Below are 18,111 nucleotides of genomic sequence, written 5' to 3'. Positions count from 1 at the left end.
GGAGTTTTTAACCCATGGATCCTATGGAAATGAAAGGTCGTGGGTATTAGGGTTTACATGAATGTAACCCTAATTCTCCATGCTATATAAAGAGGTCTTTGGCACCTGAAATGGCACTACTGTGTGAGGATACGAGAGTGGGCCAATTTCTAGTGTGAATTCTATTCTCTCAAGTTTTCCAAGGTGTTTTTGGTGATTTGTGATTCCACTTGAGGCTTCCACACTATTGGGGCTAAGCTCTTAAAGTTCAAGACTTCAAGCTTCATCTAAAGGTATGTCATCTAACTAGGCATTTGTAGTATAGTTGCTTCATATTATGCTAGTTAGGATGAAACCTTGGAATATTGAATATTTGCATGTATAATAGAGAAAACATAGATCCAATGTTTATAGGGTTGCATGCACACCATAGGAGTGTTAGAATGCTCAAACCCCATCAGTGGGATCAGAGCCTAGGCTTGTTTTTAATTATACTTGATGCAACTTATTTTTCAAAACCAAGAATCTACCCAAACTGAAAACTCGATGAGTTCTGGCCAAAAACTCGATGAGTTCATGAGTTAAAGCATGAACTTGACGAGTTGGTCTTCCAGTTTGCATATTTTCATGTTTTAAGGCTGGAATTGGACTAGAATCATTATAGTAAGCTGTTTTTGAACCTATAAACATGTTTTTGATGTGGTAATGATCATTCTAATCCAATTCAAAAGATAATTGTCAATAGATTCATGTTTTGTATTAGTTTAATTGTTAGGCTAATTACATCGAAATTGTTTGATTTGAATTGTCTTGATCATATGAGTATAATCTAGAACATATTTTTCTTTGACATGTTTGTTTGTTTATTAGATGATCTAAATGGCCTTTAATGGATTCCATAACTTGTCCTCAAGTTATGGAAAACCAAAAGTTTTTCTTTAAAAGAATTATTAAAGGGTCTTAGGTTATGAGCTTGAAGAGTCTTTTTCCATAAATTGTTTTATGACCTCCATAACTTGTCCTCAAGTTATGGATTTTCAAGAGTCTTGTCATTAAAAGCCATATTAAACTCATATGTTATAGAAATGAAAAGTTTTTGAATAGTTTCAAAACTTTCCCTCAAGTTTTGGAATTTGTAAAGTCTCACACACACTTTAATTCCAAACCCTAGAGTTTTAAAAGTTAAAATTCAACCCTTATACTTTATAGTATTATGAGTTTATATATATATATATATATGTATATATATATATATATATATATATATATATATATATATATATATATATAAGATCAAGTCAGTCTTACCATTAGTAGGCCTCATTCACAAAGTCGGTCTATAAGGGTGTATAAGGTTGTTGCCTATAAAATGGCAGCTTAATGGGTGTCCACTCTCACCCACCGCTTCCTTGACTGGTAGAGGGTCGTTAGCTGAATGGGTAGGACAAGGACTATAATTCTAATTATAAGTATAAAGATAAATATAAAGTAACTAAACATTTTATAAATTCTCAATCTTAGTTACTTTAGGAAAATGTGAATTTGGTGCTAACCCATGAAATTACACTTTGCACCTTGCGTAAGTCGTTAGTGGAGCGCGTGTGGTTAACCGGCACGCTAACTTAGATTCAACAAGGTTAGCAAAGGGTGGCTTAAGGTTTATCATAGATCGATGGATCGTGTGTAGTTAACCGGCACATCGATTAGGTGATAAAAATTAAGAGTACCAAGTATATCTACATCGTTATTCACACCTTTTTTGTGATCCTCGGCATCCCAGTCACAAAACTTGAGAGGGCACAATCAAGATTTAAACATGCCATTGAAAATTTCAATGAATCTCAAAAAATCTAGGAGTTTCAAACCAATTAAAATCTCATTCCTATTTCGTTTTTCATGGTGGAAATTGGTGAATTGTTATTCACCTACCTTCAAATATTTTATAGCTTGGATTACGGCATCCCTCTTCCAAGTTATAAAATATTGTGTTGTGTCCTAGCCTTAATATTTCATATTGGGTGTTCTATTAAGGACTTAAATCAACTAACTTGAATTTCTCCCATTGTAGATGTCTGGTTCAGACAACTATGATCTTCCCAAATCTCTTGGAACAAGCTTTCCTATTGAAGACGATGTCCCGAGAATGGATCATGAAAATCATACTTGTCTTCCTCCACCTCCTCCAATTATGCTCCCTGACCCACAAGCTCGAAGACTTGAAAATTTCAAGATCACTCAAGCCCTGCTTGCAATGAAACATGAAGATGGAAGGCATGTGTGTTCTCACGTCTTAGAGATGAAGTCACATATCGACAGGCTGAGAGTGTTGGGTGTCGATGTCCCATGGAAGTTGGCTATTGACTGTGTTCTTCAGTCAATTCCTGAGTCATATAGTGAGTTCATTAAAGACTACTATGTGACAGATCACGACATGACCCTAAATAGATGTTTCTTATTTGATTGTTGTTGCTGAATCAGCAATGATTTGGCGCAATGGTCAAGAAAATTTGATTGGAAGGTCTACCTCTCAAAGTAACATTGGAAGTCCGGAAAAGGTTTCTCTTCCCAATGGAAAGGGATTGGCCATGGTCAACCTGGTTGAGCAAATGGTAAAGAGAAAGACTAAGTCTGTGACAGTCCCATGTACCATTCCCAAAGACGATGTATGTATTTACTGTCAAGAGAAGGTACATAGGAAGCGAAGCTGCCCTAACTACCTGAAAGATCTGAGAGAAGGAAGAATCAAAAAGTTTAACTTTGCTTTAGGTAAGTCCACTTTCTAACTCTGTTAAGTTTATAATTTTTGATTCGTAATACATCATCTGACTAGATTACATTTTGATGTATGGCAGGATCAAGCAAAGGGAAGGAAACTTAAAGGAAGAGTATCTTGAATCTAATCGCGAAGATGGATTTCAATCGCATGATTTGAAGATCGGATTTTTGAGCTGCTGCTAAGGAGTTATGATAGATTGCTAGGAAATATCTAATAGCATAGTTTTTATTTAAAATTGCATTGTAAAGGAAAACGTTTTTTCCGCATTTTATAAATAAATAAAATTTTGTTTTATCTCCTTGCAATGGTATTTATGAAAAATTGATGTTTATATGTTTCTAGCAATATTGGAAATATGAATTTGATTATTTCATTTTGTGATAGTGTCTAAATTTACCAAATAAGGAAAGATTCTCATCACCGTTTTAATTGGACAGAAACTTGGAATCATACAAGTTTTTTTTTGGAATCATACAAGTTGTATTGTATGATGAATGAGAATTTTTCATCTTTGGAAAATTAAGACTAATTCCTTGGTCACATGTATATGTGAGTCAAGTGAAGGACTAAAGGATCAAGTACACATTCTTGCGCACTGGTCAAAGTCCACCACAAAAGATCGATGAGATTATTCATCATGATTTACTAAAGTTTAGAAAATATGGTTATACTTACAAGTTTAAGTATAATTCTGAAACATCGAAAAAGTTTCAATGTATGGAAGAACGAATGAGAAGAATCAAATTAGGCAGAAAGATAAAAGTTTCTCGAATCTGAAAAGATAGGAGATTTGTTTAGTATCATGTTTTATGATCATCTTCATGATTATGAAACAGTATCACAATTCATCCTCTATGGACATCTTGGTGCAATCTTATGGCTAAGAAGAGGAGTCATGAATTGTTGAAGTAGTTAAATCAAGAAGATGAGTCATACTTCATTCCAAAACAATTCTTAGAGTCATACTCCAAGATTGTAACTTGAGTGACACATCTTAAAGAAGGTTTATAACACTTGTCAAATGTAAGAGTAAAATGTTTTCTACTCTTGTATATTCGAAATTCGTAAGTTGTGATGTTTTGGATAAAACAAAGACCAACTAAGGCCAATTGTGTGAACTGTTTATCTTGATAAATAATCTGCACTATCTCTTGAATATTTTTCTGTCAAGGAGTGGTTCTTCGCAAGAGAGTCTTATATGTCAAGAGGACAGTAGGAGTCTTAAAGATCCTGAAAGAGTTTCAAGAACTAATCAAGAATAAAACCTATAGTTTATCACTAGCCCACGGCTTGATGTTTATAACCTATCGTGTTGACATATTCCTATTTCTGTGCCCATTCCAGTTAAAGTTGACTATGCATATGAGTTCTACAAGTTCTCAGTTGTTTGCATAACAACCTGGAAGCAATGGTAGGCCTTATGCTGCCAAGTGGCAAGAAGTTAAGTTTGCACAAGTTCAGTCCATATGAGTTTGGATTTGTCACTATCCTTGTCTTGTGATTATGGTTTTGACAAATTCACATGGATAGGAACACATACACCATAAAATCTAAGTGTCATAAGGTTTCTCTCCGATTCATGAAAATGATTGAGGAAACGCTTTCACTAAGTAGATTTTAAATAGATAGCAATTGTGACATTTACATTCTCAAAGTCGTTAGTGGAGCGTGTGTGGTAACCGACACACTAACATAGACTTGTGAGAAATGGAAAAGGTCTAAACAATTGAGACTATGATTACGGCATCCCATTTCATAGTTTTAAAATTGTTTAGACACACATGTGATCTATCTAAGAAAAGGTGTATGATTTTGATAAAGTCTTATCAAAGCATCTCGAATCAGAAATATGAACTTTGTTAAGAAAGTCATTAAAGTATTGATTTCTAGAAGTCCAACTAATTTCTGGATGCATGTCAAAGCTAGTGGGAGCATAAGTGTTATGCTAATAATTATCATGTTAGTGGGAGCATGATTATTATGTTAAGTGTTAATTATAGAAAACAAAATTTTCAATTGGGAAAAGTTGTATTGCTAAAATTAAGGGAGATGAAATTATACTTCATTTCAATTCTAAAAACTTAGATTGTGATTTTAATCATCTTTAGTCAAGGATATATATATATATATATATATATATATATATATATATATATATATATATATATATATATATATATATATATATGAATTTTATGTTGGAATGGTTCAACATAAGGAAATTCTATATATATTGCGTTCTCAAATTCGATTATGATTATGGCATCCCTCTTCATAATCGAATTATGAAAACATGTCAAATAAAAAATATTGTAGCAAAAGAATGATCTACAATCATGTATTTATGTGAGACATCATGAATCGTGTCCCATGTGCTTCGGATATAGGATCGATTACATGTGCTATAATATTCATCTGTTCTAAATTTTTCCAAATGCCTATGGCATTAAGAGGGAAAAACTATTAGAACTGGATATGACTAAAGTGATTAAGCAATTGTCGAGGACAATCTAAGGTTTACATAAGATTGGTTGCTCGTGGACAGTTGGAAGTGTGGTGTAAATTCTTGGAAGGGACCATATTGACATATTCTGAAAAGAGGCAACTCTTGTTTAGAAGTGATAGTCAGAATGGGAATATGGAAATGTTTCATAGGTGGAAGTTATCCATTAAATCTGTGTAAGATTAGAAAACTTAATGGAAAAAGGATGTTCAAAGCAATGTACTTTGAATTTGAGACTTCGTTTCCATAGAATTGATCTCCATTGGAATACTCTATAATGTCTGTTGCCAAGTCTTTGTGACCTTTGTGCATAGTCATTACAAGAGGATTAATGCATATAAGTTTAGAATCTAACATATTTCAGTAAATGGCAAGAATTTGGAGTTCTTACATTTATGATAAGGATTTGGTATTGTGAAATGAGAATCATTGGAATTATGTTCAATTGATCTATTCCACAAAGTAAGGATCATAGACAAACATAGTGTGCATACTTGGTGTATGGCATAACTATAGTTTAGATAAACATAGTGTGCATGCTTAGAGCATGGCATGACTATTGTTTTAATTCAAGTATTAAGTTGATAAATTCAAAACATTATACAATGAATGATGAGTAATCAATATGGTGTTTAAATAAAAGGTGTTCTATTTACTCTCAAAAGTGCTTGGGACCATATTGAATTAGTATTATTCTTGTGTTTCACTTTGCATGTTTTGACTTCCCGAATAACTAAGTTATTCGAATTCTACATAGTCAGTCATATGTTGGAAGTAGATATGAATCAAGACTATCATGAAGTTGGCTTGTAGATGTATAAGGTGTTGGACATAGCAAGAGTTGTTACAACATTCATGAGTGCTCATAAGTTTTGAGTATTGGATTAAACCCACGCTCATTTGAATCACTTCATGGATTTTATCACGAGTGATCATGAGACGATAATATCTTATATTCTTAAAACCTAGAGATATGACTTGTTGACTATGAGTTGGTTATACATTGATTGCACGAAAACACGTCAGTAACTTGATGTTATAAAACGTGCCTTTGTGTATGATTCATCAAGTAGTAGGACGAGTATATTAGTCGAAGTTTATCCATTCCTTTTACTCTTCGAGGGATAAAAGAGATATTTTTGGGCCCCTCGATGATTTAGTGATGACACCCATGAGTGCTTAGCCAAGCCTGAACTGATTTGATTTGTTCAATTAGTCAGTCGTCATAAATTGGAAATCGGGAAACAACAAATGGACAGAGAGAATGATTATAATCCATCCCTCAGTCCATATGATATCTAGAATGGAGGAATATATGATCCCTTATCTAATGGACAAGTCATTTGACTAGGTCAGAGTTCGGCAGCGGCTTTAAGAGCTACGATTGCTAGTCGGGATCTTGGAGTCATGCTTGAATAATAGTTTTAGACTTATCCAAGTGGGAGACTGTTGGATTAGATGTCTAAGCCCATAACTATTATTGGTATGTACTCGACCCGAGAGTAGCATGGTCCATTTGCGTTGCACTTCACCGAAACAATTTGTATGGATAGTCTTTTGAGAATAGTACGTTTATGATTTATATTAATATATTATAAGTTCTAATATATTAATATGGAATCATATTATTTAACTAGTATTGATCAAAAATTAATTTAGAATTAATTTCGTGATCAAAAGGAACTAATTATATATGGACTCTTATATATATATATATATATATCATGGGCCAAGTTCATTTAGTTTGGGCTAAGCTTGCATGGAAATTCCATGGTGTTTTTATCCCATGGATCCTATGGAAATGAAAGGTCATGGGTATTAGGGTTTACATGAATGTAACCCTAATCCTCCATACAATATAAAGAGGTGTTTGACACCTGAAATGGAAGTAGTGTCTGAGGATACAAGAGTGGGCTGATTTCTAGTGTGCATTCTATTCTCTCAAGTTTTCCAAGGTGTTTTTGGTGATTTTGTGATTCCACTTGAGGCTTCCACACTATTGGGGCTAAGCTCTTAAAGTTCAAGACTTCAAGCTTCATTAAAAGGTATGTCATCTAACTAGGCTTTTTTAGTATAGTTGCTTCATATTATGCTGGTTAGGATGAAAACTTGGAATATTGAATATTTGCATGTATAATAGAGAAAATATAGATCCAAGGTTTATAGGGTTGCATGTACACCATAGGAGTGTTAGAATGCCAACTTTCCATTAAGGAAAGGGGTTTGGACATCCATCTGCCAAATTTTATAATCATGAAATGCAGCTATGGCTAACATAACCCTAATAGGTTTAATCTTAGCCACTGGTGAGAAGGTCTCATCATAGTCAACCCTTGGGGTTTGAGTAAAGCCCTTCGCAACCAATCGAGCCTTGAGATTGTGTACCTTTCCATCCATGTCGATCTTCTTCTTGAAGATCCATTTGCACCCAACTGTCTTACGACCTGGTGCATTGTCAACCAAGATCCAAACTTTATTGTCATACATGGACTTGATCTCGATGTCCATTGCCTCTTTCCACTTAGCAGACTCAGGGCCCACCATAGCTTCCTTGTAGTTAGAAGGCTCATCTAAATTTACCAGTGTACTATCACCGATAAACGTATCACCATCTGTAGTTATATGGAAACCATACAACTCTGGTGTCATTCTAACTCGAGTGGAACGCCTAAGAGGTAATGACTCATCAATAGGATCAACAGGAATTTCTTCCTTAGGTTGAGTGCCAGTGTTAGAGGTTCCTTCATCTCTTAAATCTTGAATTTCTTCAAGATCAATTGTACTCCTACTGTGCTCTTTTCATGTGAGTTCTCTCTCGCGAAAGACTCCCCTTCATGCTACAAAAACCATGTTCTCACTAGGTTTGTAGAACAAGTATCCAAAGGACTTTTGTGGGTAGCAGATGAAAATACATCGCTTACTTCGAGGTTCAAGCTTTTCTCTTCTAATGAAAGCTTCACAACCTTAATAATTGATATGTGACAATGATGGAACCTTCCCTGTCCACATCTCGTGAGGTGTTTTGGCAGCCTTTTTCTCGGGACTAGATTTAGAATATGGGCGAAAGTCTCTAAGGCATACCCCCAAAATGAGATTGGAAGTGAAGCTCGACTCCTCATGGAACGAACTATGTTTAACAAGGTCCAATTATGCCTCTCAGCGACACCATTAAGTTGTGGTGTCCTAGGAGGTTTCAATTGTGAAACAATTCCACATTCCTTGAGATAGTCTTGGAACTCGATACTAAGATACTCATCGCCTCTGTCGGATCTAAGCATCTTTATCTTCCTACCCAATTGATTCTCGACTTCTTGTTTGAACTCTTTGAACTTTTCAAAGGTTTCCGACTTATGCTTGATTAAGTAGATATAGCCATATCTACTATAATCATCAGTAAAATTCACATAGAATCGATTTACATCCCTTGTGGGGGATCTGAAGGGCCTACACACATCCGTGTGTATGAGATCTAACAATCCTTCACCTCTTTCACAAGTACCAACGAAAGGTTATTTAGTCATCTTTCCAAGCAAGCAAGACTCGCATGTATCATCTGGCCTTAGGTCATATGACTCCAACACTCCATCCTTTTGGAGTTGGGCAATGCACTTCTTGTTGATATGTCCAAGACGACAATGCCACAAGCATGATTTGTCTAAACCATTAGACGAATCAATTTGCAACACACTATTTCCTAAATTGTCTACAACCATCACAGTTTCATATACACCATCACAAGATAATGTTTCAAGATAAAATACACCATTATAATAAGCATAAATAGATCCATTATCATTATCAAAAGAATATCTAAAACCTTGTATGTACAAACCATGAAAGGAAATAATGTTCCTCGTCATTTATGATGAGTAGCAACAATTCTTTAAGTCTAAACATAACCTACTATTAAGCATGAAAGAATAAACGACGATCTTGGTAACAGGTGATGATCTCCTATTGCCCACTATCAGGTTCATCTTCCCATGCTCCACATCTCTACTTTCTTTTAGTCCCTACAAGTCAGAGCAAATATGAAAACCAAATCCTGTATCAAGGATCCAAGAATTAGAAGGTGATGAGTTTTTAGACAGAATAGTGTAAATACTCGTCGAGGTAGGCTTGATGTTGCCATCCTTAATATCATGCAAGTATTTGGGACAACTTCTTTTCCAATGCCCCTTGTCTTGGCAGTAGAAGCATGTGACCTCCTTTGGATCCGAGGCAGGAAGGGCTTCAGTACTGGATTTTCCTTTGGGTCCACTACTAAAAGACCCTACTTGGGACTTTCCCTTCTAGTTTTTCTTCGAGGGAGCTTTCTTCTTTTTTCCCTTCCCTTTCCCAATTATCAGGACTAGAGGAGCAGTAGTAAGAGTGGAGGAAATACCCTTTCCCTTCATTCCACCCTCAGCAGTTCTCAGCAAGCTTTGGAGTTGGCTCAGCGTGGTTTCCTATTTGTTCAAATGATAAGTCATTATGAACTGATCATAACAACTAGGCAATGAGTGCAAGACTATATCAATTTAAAATACTTGAGTTTTTAATCTAATTTAAAATTTTCAAAAATTAATACTATTTAATTTAAAATTTTAAATATTAAAAACCTTGAGTTAATAATTATCTAAATTAAACAATTATATTAATTTAAATTATTAAATCACATAAGGATTATACATTAAATTAAATAATTAATTTAACCTAATCCCTTATCCCTTAGATTTCGAAATTTTGGGAAGGGATATTTCAAAATCTCTAATTATCCTATTAAACAATTAACAAGATAACTACCAAGGATAATACCTACCCCAAACCCTTGTTTTTTTAAAATCTAATCTTGGGGTGTAAGGCAAGGCTTTCAACCTTACCTATTTTTTCGAAAATTCTAGGGTTAGAAAACCCTAAAATTCGAAAATATGAAGGCCAAATGAAAGGGTTTAAAAACCCTTAGTAATTTTCGAAACAAGGGTTGTGAAACCCTGATTTGCAAAAAATCCAAGCCCTAGGGTTTAAATGCCATAAACCCTAATTTGTCAAGTTCAATCTATTGTATCAAATCTAATTGAAAACAAAAACCAAACGCTCTGATACCACTTATGGGTTTTCTACATAACAAAAAATATTATGTGTGCATGCAACCCTAATTGATGATCTATTTTTTTCACTATTAGACATACAAACATTGAACGTAAAAAACTAGAAACCCTAGCATGCATCTAATAATTTCGAAATTAACATAAGAAATATTAAATCACATACCTTTATTGCTACATACTAATAACAATGATTCCTTGAAGATCTTTAGCTTTGAGAACAAGTACCACAAGTGTAGTAACTCTAATGACTCACAAACACACTATGGCAAGAGGATGATTATGAGAGAAAGGAGAGTGGAGATACTTGCTCAGAATTTCAGCTCTTCTAGGGCTTTTGGGAGGTTCCCGAAATCATGAGGGTTGGGGGGTCTATTTATAATTGAAGCAGCTAGGGTTTTAAGGTGGAAAACCCTAATCCCTTAGCTTAGGGCCTAAGCAACCTATGGACTCCCCTCCTTAAGGCTTGGACGAAATCCTCTAGAATCTTCTAAGGATTTTCGGCCCTACCCTATAAGGGTGATCCAATGGTCGAAAACTATAACTATCAAATAATTTCAAAACAACCCATGTACTTTTAATCAGTTCCTTTAATCCCAAAATTAATTCCAAATTAATTTCTGATTAAATACTAATTGATAATATGGTTTCTAATTAATATATTATTATCATAACATATTAATAAATCATTTCATATACCAATTATTATTCCAAATAATAAATTCAACCTCTCTCTTCAATAGTCATCTTGTCTAGTTGTCAGTGTGAAGGCAACCCAAAAGGACAATGCTATTATCAAATCAAGTACATACCAATTATAATTGTGGACTTAGACACCTAATTCAGCATAACCTTCATAACTTCATCATTTCTTACTCGTTTTTGATGTTCTTTATATCCATGAGAATCTGGGAACTTACTTTACAACTCTGCAAAGTCATATCTTAGTGGCTTAGTACGGGTCTTAATCTATTAAGTCACAAAGTTGGTTAAAAATACATAAAATTCCCATTTTACCCTTTTGACCAAAATGAGTCTTCTCATGCATTCTTTCTCTTGAACCTACTCAACTAACATCTTCTAAGTGACTTAAACTCTTATTGTCTATTTTTATGGAGTCACGACTTCATATTCTCATATTTTCTAATAATTAACCATTTTGCCCTTTTAGTCAGTATTTAACTAAAAGTCAACTTTCTCCAAATTTTAGGTTCTTACATGGGAGACTCATATATATATATATATATATATATATATATATATATATATATATATATAATATTGTTTCGTTGGATAAACTAACACTTACCTCCCTCACTTTTGACCCATACCCATACCCATACCCCTCTCCTATGTCTATCTTTCCTACTTCTCTTTCTCTCTTAGTAGAAACCAAATATGTTGGTGGTGGTGAAAAGGATAATGCTTGTTTTGATTGGTGGAGATGGATACAAATAAGTTAGTGCTTGTAACAAATCTAATGCATCAAAAAAAAGAAAGTCAAATAACATGGCACCATTAAGACATTATCCTATAAATTCTTCTATAACATGATGGGTCAAGAACTCAAGATCAATTCACACATCCAAAAAATCAAGACTAGTTCAGAAATGACGATTAGTTTAGAAGTTTTAGAGCACCATTCACACTTTCAAGAAATAAAGATTAGTTCTTAGTGTAGTTCAAAAAAATATGGTTTCTTACTTAATAGTGAGTCAGGAAGCAATTATGAAGACTTGTAAAAGTTCAAAATATGGTAACCACCCTAAATAGGTTTGTCCATGAGCTGGTGGGTGGAGTAAAGAAGAATTATTGGTTTTCTTGGTGGAGCTTAAATTGTGTTCAAAGATCATTCAACAAGGTGTATGTATGTATGCAATCTCATTTTTTTAATTGACACCAGACTTTGAGGAAGAAGAAAGAGGTTGTGTAAGAGCGTCTGTTAGCCCCATCAAACCGACGACAATACCACCTCATTTGATTCACAATTTGGTTTAGAAATCACAGAGGTAAAATCATAATCCTCAGGTGTTCATGATTTCATCGGTTGTTTGCAGAAACGGTGATGGTGTTGACTCCCATTAGTTGACGAATCTATATCTCCATAGAATCATGGAACTTGTGAGTGAACTTAATGTAATGATAGGAAGGAGGAAGGTGGTCGTTGAAGTGAATAAAGGAGAAGGTTGTCGAGAGAGAGAAAACAAACATAGAGAAAGAAAGATAAGATATGAGGAGTGGGGTTGGAAAGGGATGGGTGAGTTCTTGTTTATTTATTTTTATTAAGTAAAATTACATGCAAAAGAAAATTTAATTAAAAATAGTATAATTGTAATTATACAATATATTAAAGTTATCAGACCTTATCTACAGTATTCTGTGGTCTGTTTTGTCAGCCTGAGTCCTTCTACTTTGGTGTACTTGTTGTTTGGCTTTCCCATCTTTTTTGCTCCTTTATTTTGCATTTTCCGTTGGTTGTTTGTTATTTATTTTTTTGGGTTCACATCTTCTTGTTGATGTCGTCTTTCGTATGATACGTGTCTTCTTCCTCAGATCTACTTTCCACGTGTTTCTTTTTTGCTTCTTTCGCTTTCTTCTTCCATACATCTTCACCGACTTCCCTTCTGGTCAGTCGTTATTTTCTTTCTCAGGTAATTTCCGTCGCTTTTTTTTATATTTTCTTTACATTCTTCTCTGTCTTTTATGCACCTCTTTTTTAATGGATATTCGGCCAAAGCGGTCGGCTGTATGTCCTTCCTCCTCCTCTGCTCCTCGGTCGCGGCGGTCTAGACGTCTCGATTTCTTTTCTGCCCTTCCTCGATATGTTGATTCTGGTGATTGCAGCTGTGTTTGTGAATTTTGTGGTGCGTATTTCTGGTATGTTGAAAGGGTTGCAAAGTTTTCGACACCTGCTCATCCGAGGTACAGTCATTGTTGTCGGGATGGAGGTGTTCTTCTTCCATATCCTCCTGCATATCACCCCGATTTTGTTGCTCTTTATGAGAATGTAAGTTTTATGAAGGATATTAGGGCATATAATAGCATGTTTTCTATGACTTCTTTTGGGGCGAATGTAGATCACGCTGTTAATGAAGATCGTGGGCCTTATGTTTTTAAGATATCTGGCCAGATTTCTCATACGATTTGATCGCTATCTCCCGATCCTGTAAAGGGTCCCAGGTTTCTTCAACTCTATCTATTTGATACAGAGCACGAAGTCGAAAATAGACTGAAGGCGATTGATGGTCCAAGGAAGAGGGATTTAGATGGTAATATTGTCCATTTTCTTGTAGGCTTCTTGGGGGGCTAATAATGAATACGTACGGACATTTAAAACTGCTAAGAATGTGGCTGATGAGTCTAATTTACAACTGTATGCAGTCCGTCTATTTAACAATGTGCCTGACCATACGTACGGGTTGCCCTCTCCTGGATCTTTAGGTTGTATAGTAACTGGAGATGATGTAACCTGCACCACCTATGACATTGTTGTGTTTTCCCACTCGGGTCGACCTAAACGGATTAGTAAGCTGCATCCAAGTTATATGCCCTTGCAATACCCGCTATTGTTTCAATATGGTGAGGAAGGGTGGTCTCCTCGGTTGAAGATGGGTAATCGGAGAGGACCTACTGCCAAAAACCTTACAGTTAACATGTATTACGCTTATTATATTCATGCTAGACGCCATATCTGGTCACCCATAGTCAACGCGTCTAGATTGTTCCAACAGTATTTAGTAGATGCGTACACATGTATTGAAGAGAGCCGTCTTGAGTACATAAGCAAACATCAGTCTAATCTTCGGAGCGATTATGTTAGTGGCCTGTATGACGCTCTATCAAAAGGGGATAGAGAGGCGCGTACTTACCTGCATCCTTTACCGGTGGACCTCGGTTTATGTATAGTCACTATCAGGACGCACTTTCCATTTGCAGGGTGTACGGGAATCCACAGTACTTCATTACATTTACCTGTAATGTAAAATGGCCGGAAATTACCCGTTATATGGAAACACATCGCCAAAGAGATGTTTATAGTCGGGCAGATATCATTGCTAGAATCTTCCACATAAAGGTCCATGAATTCATAGGCTTCCTTAAGGCAGACAAACCCTTTGGAGCTGTAGATGCATGTATGTCTTCTTTTTTATTTGTCTTCTATATGCCTTCTTTCTTTAGAACCCTTTCTTGTGGCTTTTGTTTACCATTCTTATGTTTGGCATTACAGTTGCTTCTGCTTTTACAAGTTTCCCATGTTACCCTTTTTGGTTTTTCGGTAGTTTTAATGACTACCATCTTTCAGGATTCTTTTCTTAACATTTAACACCTTCTTTTCCTACATTTTAAGAATTTTATTACATGATTAGACCGAACAAAATGAATGGTATTACAAATCAGGAGAATAAGTGAATCGTATGTTGACCTTCCTCAGGTATATGTACGCAATGGTAGTGCCAGTTTTCATATTCTAAGGTTGGTAGAAAAAATTTTGAGTTTTCATTATTTGAGGTTTTCGTTTAAAATGTTGACCTTCCTCAAGTATATGTACGCAATGGTAGTGCCAATTTTCATATTCTGAGGTTGGTAGAAAAAATTTTGAGTTTTCATAATTTGAGGTTTTCGTTTCAATCTATGTAATCTATTATCGACCATTTTGCCCTTCTATTACTTATGTCCTAAAAAAATCTTTTTTTTTTTACCTTTTGTAGCTGATATCACCTATAAGTTCCTCAAGGGCAATATTGGAATTCGTGGCTGGTGTCTGTGGATATGGATGATCCTGTTATTCCCTTTACTATTGTGGTTTTCAAGTTCCTTTATATTAATGATTTTTTTTATGTTGTTCAGTGTAACTGTTTATTATATAGAAGTTCATGTTAAGGAGTATTATCTTATTCCATTCTCAAAATACTTATGTATACATTTGACAATATTGTTTGATTTTTCTATTTTTTTTTTTAAAATTTTGATCAGCTCAATGAAAATCGTTTTGTTCCTAATATTGATGTTGATGATTCATCTGTGTAGATTGTCAAATGTATTTATCAGTGCTTTGAAAAATCAATAGGTATCGGGGTAACTATTCATCAATAAATTAATCTGCTGGGAATGCTTTTAGGGGGACATATCTGCCCTTGAAGAACTTATGCTTGACTTCCAGAAGCAGAACCTACATCAATTGCTTGATAGTCTGTAAATATATTCTCTATTGGTCCGATTTATGTTGCTTTCATTAGATAAGCATGATAATATCTTAGAAAGTTTTTAATTACTTTTTCTAAAATGAAAAATTTAGAAATTTTTCACAATTTTCCTTATATATTATTTCCAACAAAATTTGGGCTGAATATGTTTAACCAGTAAGTGAAACACATTTATGTTTTCTTTTTCTTTTTATTTCCAAACCCACTTTTTCAAAGTACGATGCCCTAATAAGATAAAATTGAAAACATAATGATATAATTTGGTGGATATTCTGAAATTCAGAGTACAATATCTGTAATATAAGTGAATGGAAGTAATACAAACACAAGTTGAAGTACATTGCTATATTTGCATTTACCTCTCCCCTCTCTCTCTCTCTCTCCACAGGTGGCAGAATCAGTTAAGGAATGTTGTTACCTCTTTAAAACAAAAAGTTAATATAAAAAATTTCATTTATTAGTGGCGTATGCCCTTCCTGTTAGGTTTTCAAAAGAAAAACTTATATCATAAGCCTTATCTTTTGACGTTTTCTGCCTAATTAATAAAAAAACACATAAACGCGTACTTTCTTACTAAATATGCCTTCTCTCCATAGTTTTGACTGTGTCTCATATGTGGCTGTAAGTACGACTTCTTTTCATTTGTATTTTTTATGACCATTTTGTTTGACAATGCTTGACTGCTGTTTTTTCTATCCATTGTCATATTTCTTATAATAGTTTACTTCAGTTTTTAAAGGTTTCCCATATTACCCCTCTTCGTTGTTGGGTCCTTTTAAACATTCTCACATTTCCATCATCTACTAATGAAACTTTTCAATAGTTTCCCATTTTTAACCCCCAACAATTTTTTCCCTATTACTTCTTTATCTCATTTGGAAACTGTACTAGCTATCTACTATTCTGTTGACATACCCAAACCTTCTTTTCAATTACACTTTCAAAACTTTCCTACATTACCCCTCAACAGTTTTTTATTTTTATTTTTTTTTTCATTTCGGCTCTTCCCATCTGTACCTTTCCTTTAAACCATTCCCTACATACATAAAAGTTACACAAATTTAGGCTTTCATACTAACTTTCTTTCTAATAAAATTATAGATTCTGACAGCATTTACCTGTATAAATTGGATAATAATTTTTTATTTTGTCACTTATCCGTTTTTTTGTCTGATCTGTCATCTCAAAACTGTTGACCGAAACCTCTATTAAAACGGCAAATATTTAACTGTATATGCATTCCCACCAAACATGTACCCCTAAAAGTGTTTCTGCTTATCAAAAAATCTCAAATATGCCCGCTTTATTCTACTGATAAAAAATTCTACAGTCATCTTTAACGTTCAGTATATGTTTAACATACACCTTATTTATGTTCTTTTTTTAAATTATCTATGTATATTCTTCATAGTTCACCTTTTGACAATGCAAATTTGTACACCATTGAATTCCAAAAGAGAGGCCTTCCCCATTGCCATACTCTACTTTGGGTAAAGGCAGCTGACAGAATAAGAACAGCAGCTGATGTTGACACATATATCACAGCAGAGCTACCAGATCCTATCACAGATTCGGAACTATATGAGACAATAACTACGTGCATGATACACGGCCCCTGTGGACTGATCAACCCAAAAGCTCCATGTATGAAAGATGGTAAATGCAGCAAGCATTTCCCTAAGCCCTTTCTTGATGCCACATTGTTTGACACAGAAGGCTACGTTCGTTACAAACAGAACGCATCTGCGCACCATATAAATCAACATGGACAACTTATAGACAACGATTACATTGTGCCTTACAATAGAAGACTTTCCTCACGCTTCCACGGACACATCAACGTCGAATATTGCGGATGGAACATGATGATAAAATACCTATTCAAATACATCTCGAAAGGAGCAGATCGTGTTAGATACACAATCCAAAAAGCAGAACAGCCCGATGAGTCCACCCCTGTCATAACCAGTGGTAATCCGGACGTACCACAGAATCCTCAGGTTATATCTGTTGACGAGGTGAAGAATTTCCTAGATGGCCGTTACATATGTCCACACGAAGCAGCATGGCGCATTCTAAACTTTCACATACACCTTCGGCATCCGCCTGTTTAGGTTCTGTCTGTACACGAGGAAAACATGCAACAGCTGCTTTTTAAAGAAGAGTCCACAATACCATAAATTCTCTCAAACCCATACAGCACCATCACAACTCTTACAGGGTGGTTTCGCAGCAATACAATAGATCCAGCAGGGCGTAACCTTACCTATCTAGAATACCCAAAATCTTATAAATGGGAAAATCTTTCAAATCGTGGAGCCCTAGGGTCGATGAGTCATCAAAGATGATTGGACGGCTTGTGTTTGTCCATCCTACGTCTGGCGAATTATTTTATCTTCGTATGTTACTTTGTCACCAAAAAGGTTGTATGTCATTTGAAGACTTACGGACTGTCTCCGGTACCGTTTACCCAACCTTCAGAGCCGCTTGCACCGCACTTAATCTAATAGGGAACGACACCAAATGGCTCGCCGCATTCACTGAAGCATCAGTTTGGGCAAC

General features: G+C 35.1%; 1 protein-coding gene across 1 annotated transcript; it reads left to right on the top strand.

Moving 5' to 3' along the window:
- Positions 1 to 16,943: 16,943 nt before the first annotated feature.
- On the top strand, positions 16,944 to 17,663 carry LOC145067242 (uncharacterized). Its single transcript, XM_079014426.1, has one exon. The coding sequence runs from the start codon at positions 16,944 to 16,946 to the stop codon at positions 17,661 to 17,663; it is 720 nt and encodes a 239-aa protein (XP_078870552.1).
- Positions 17,664 to 18,111: the final 448 nt, after the last annotated feature.

The sequence above is a fragment of the Lactuca serriola genome, chromosome 8, assembly GCF_051521515.1.
Source record: "Lactuca serriola cultivar US96UC23 chromosome 8, Lser_US96UC23_V15, whole genome shotgun sequence".
Classification (NCBI taxonomy): Eukaryota; Viridiplantae; Streptophyta; class Magnoliopsida; order Asterales; family Asteraceae; genus Lactuca; species Lactuca serriola.
The sequence above is the reverse complement of the archived record's forward strand: the minus strand, read 5'-3'. Positions and strand labels throughout refer to the sequence as shown.

Excerpts from the sequence above, each read along its gene's own strand:
- LOC145067242 (XM_079014426.1), top strand. The coding sequence starts at position 16,944 with ATGTATATTCTTCATAGTTCACCTTTTGACAATGCAAATTTGTACACC.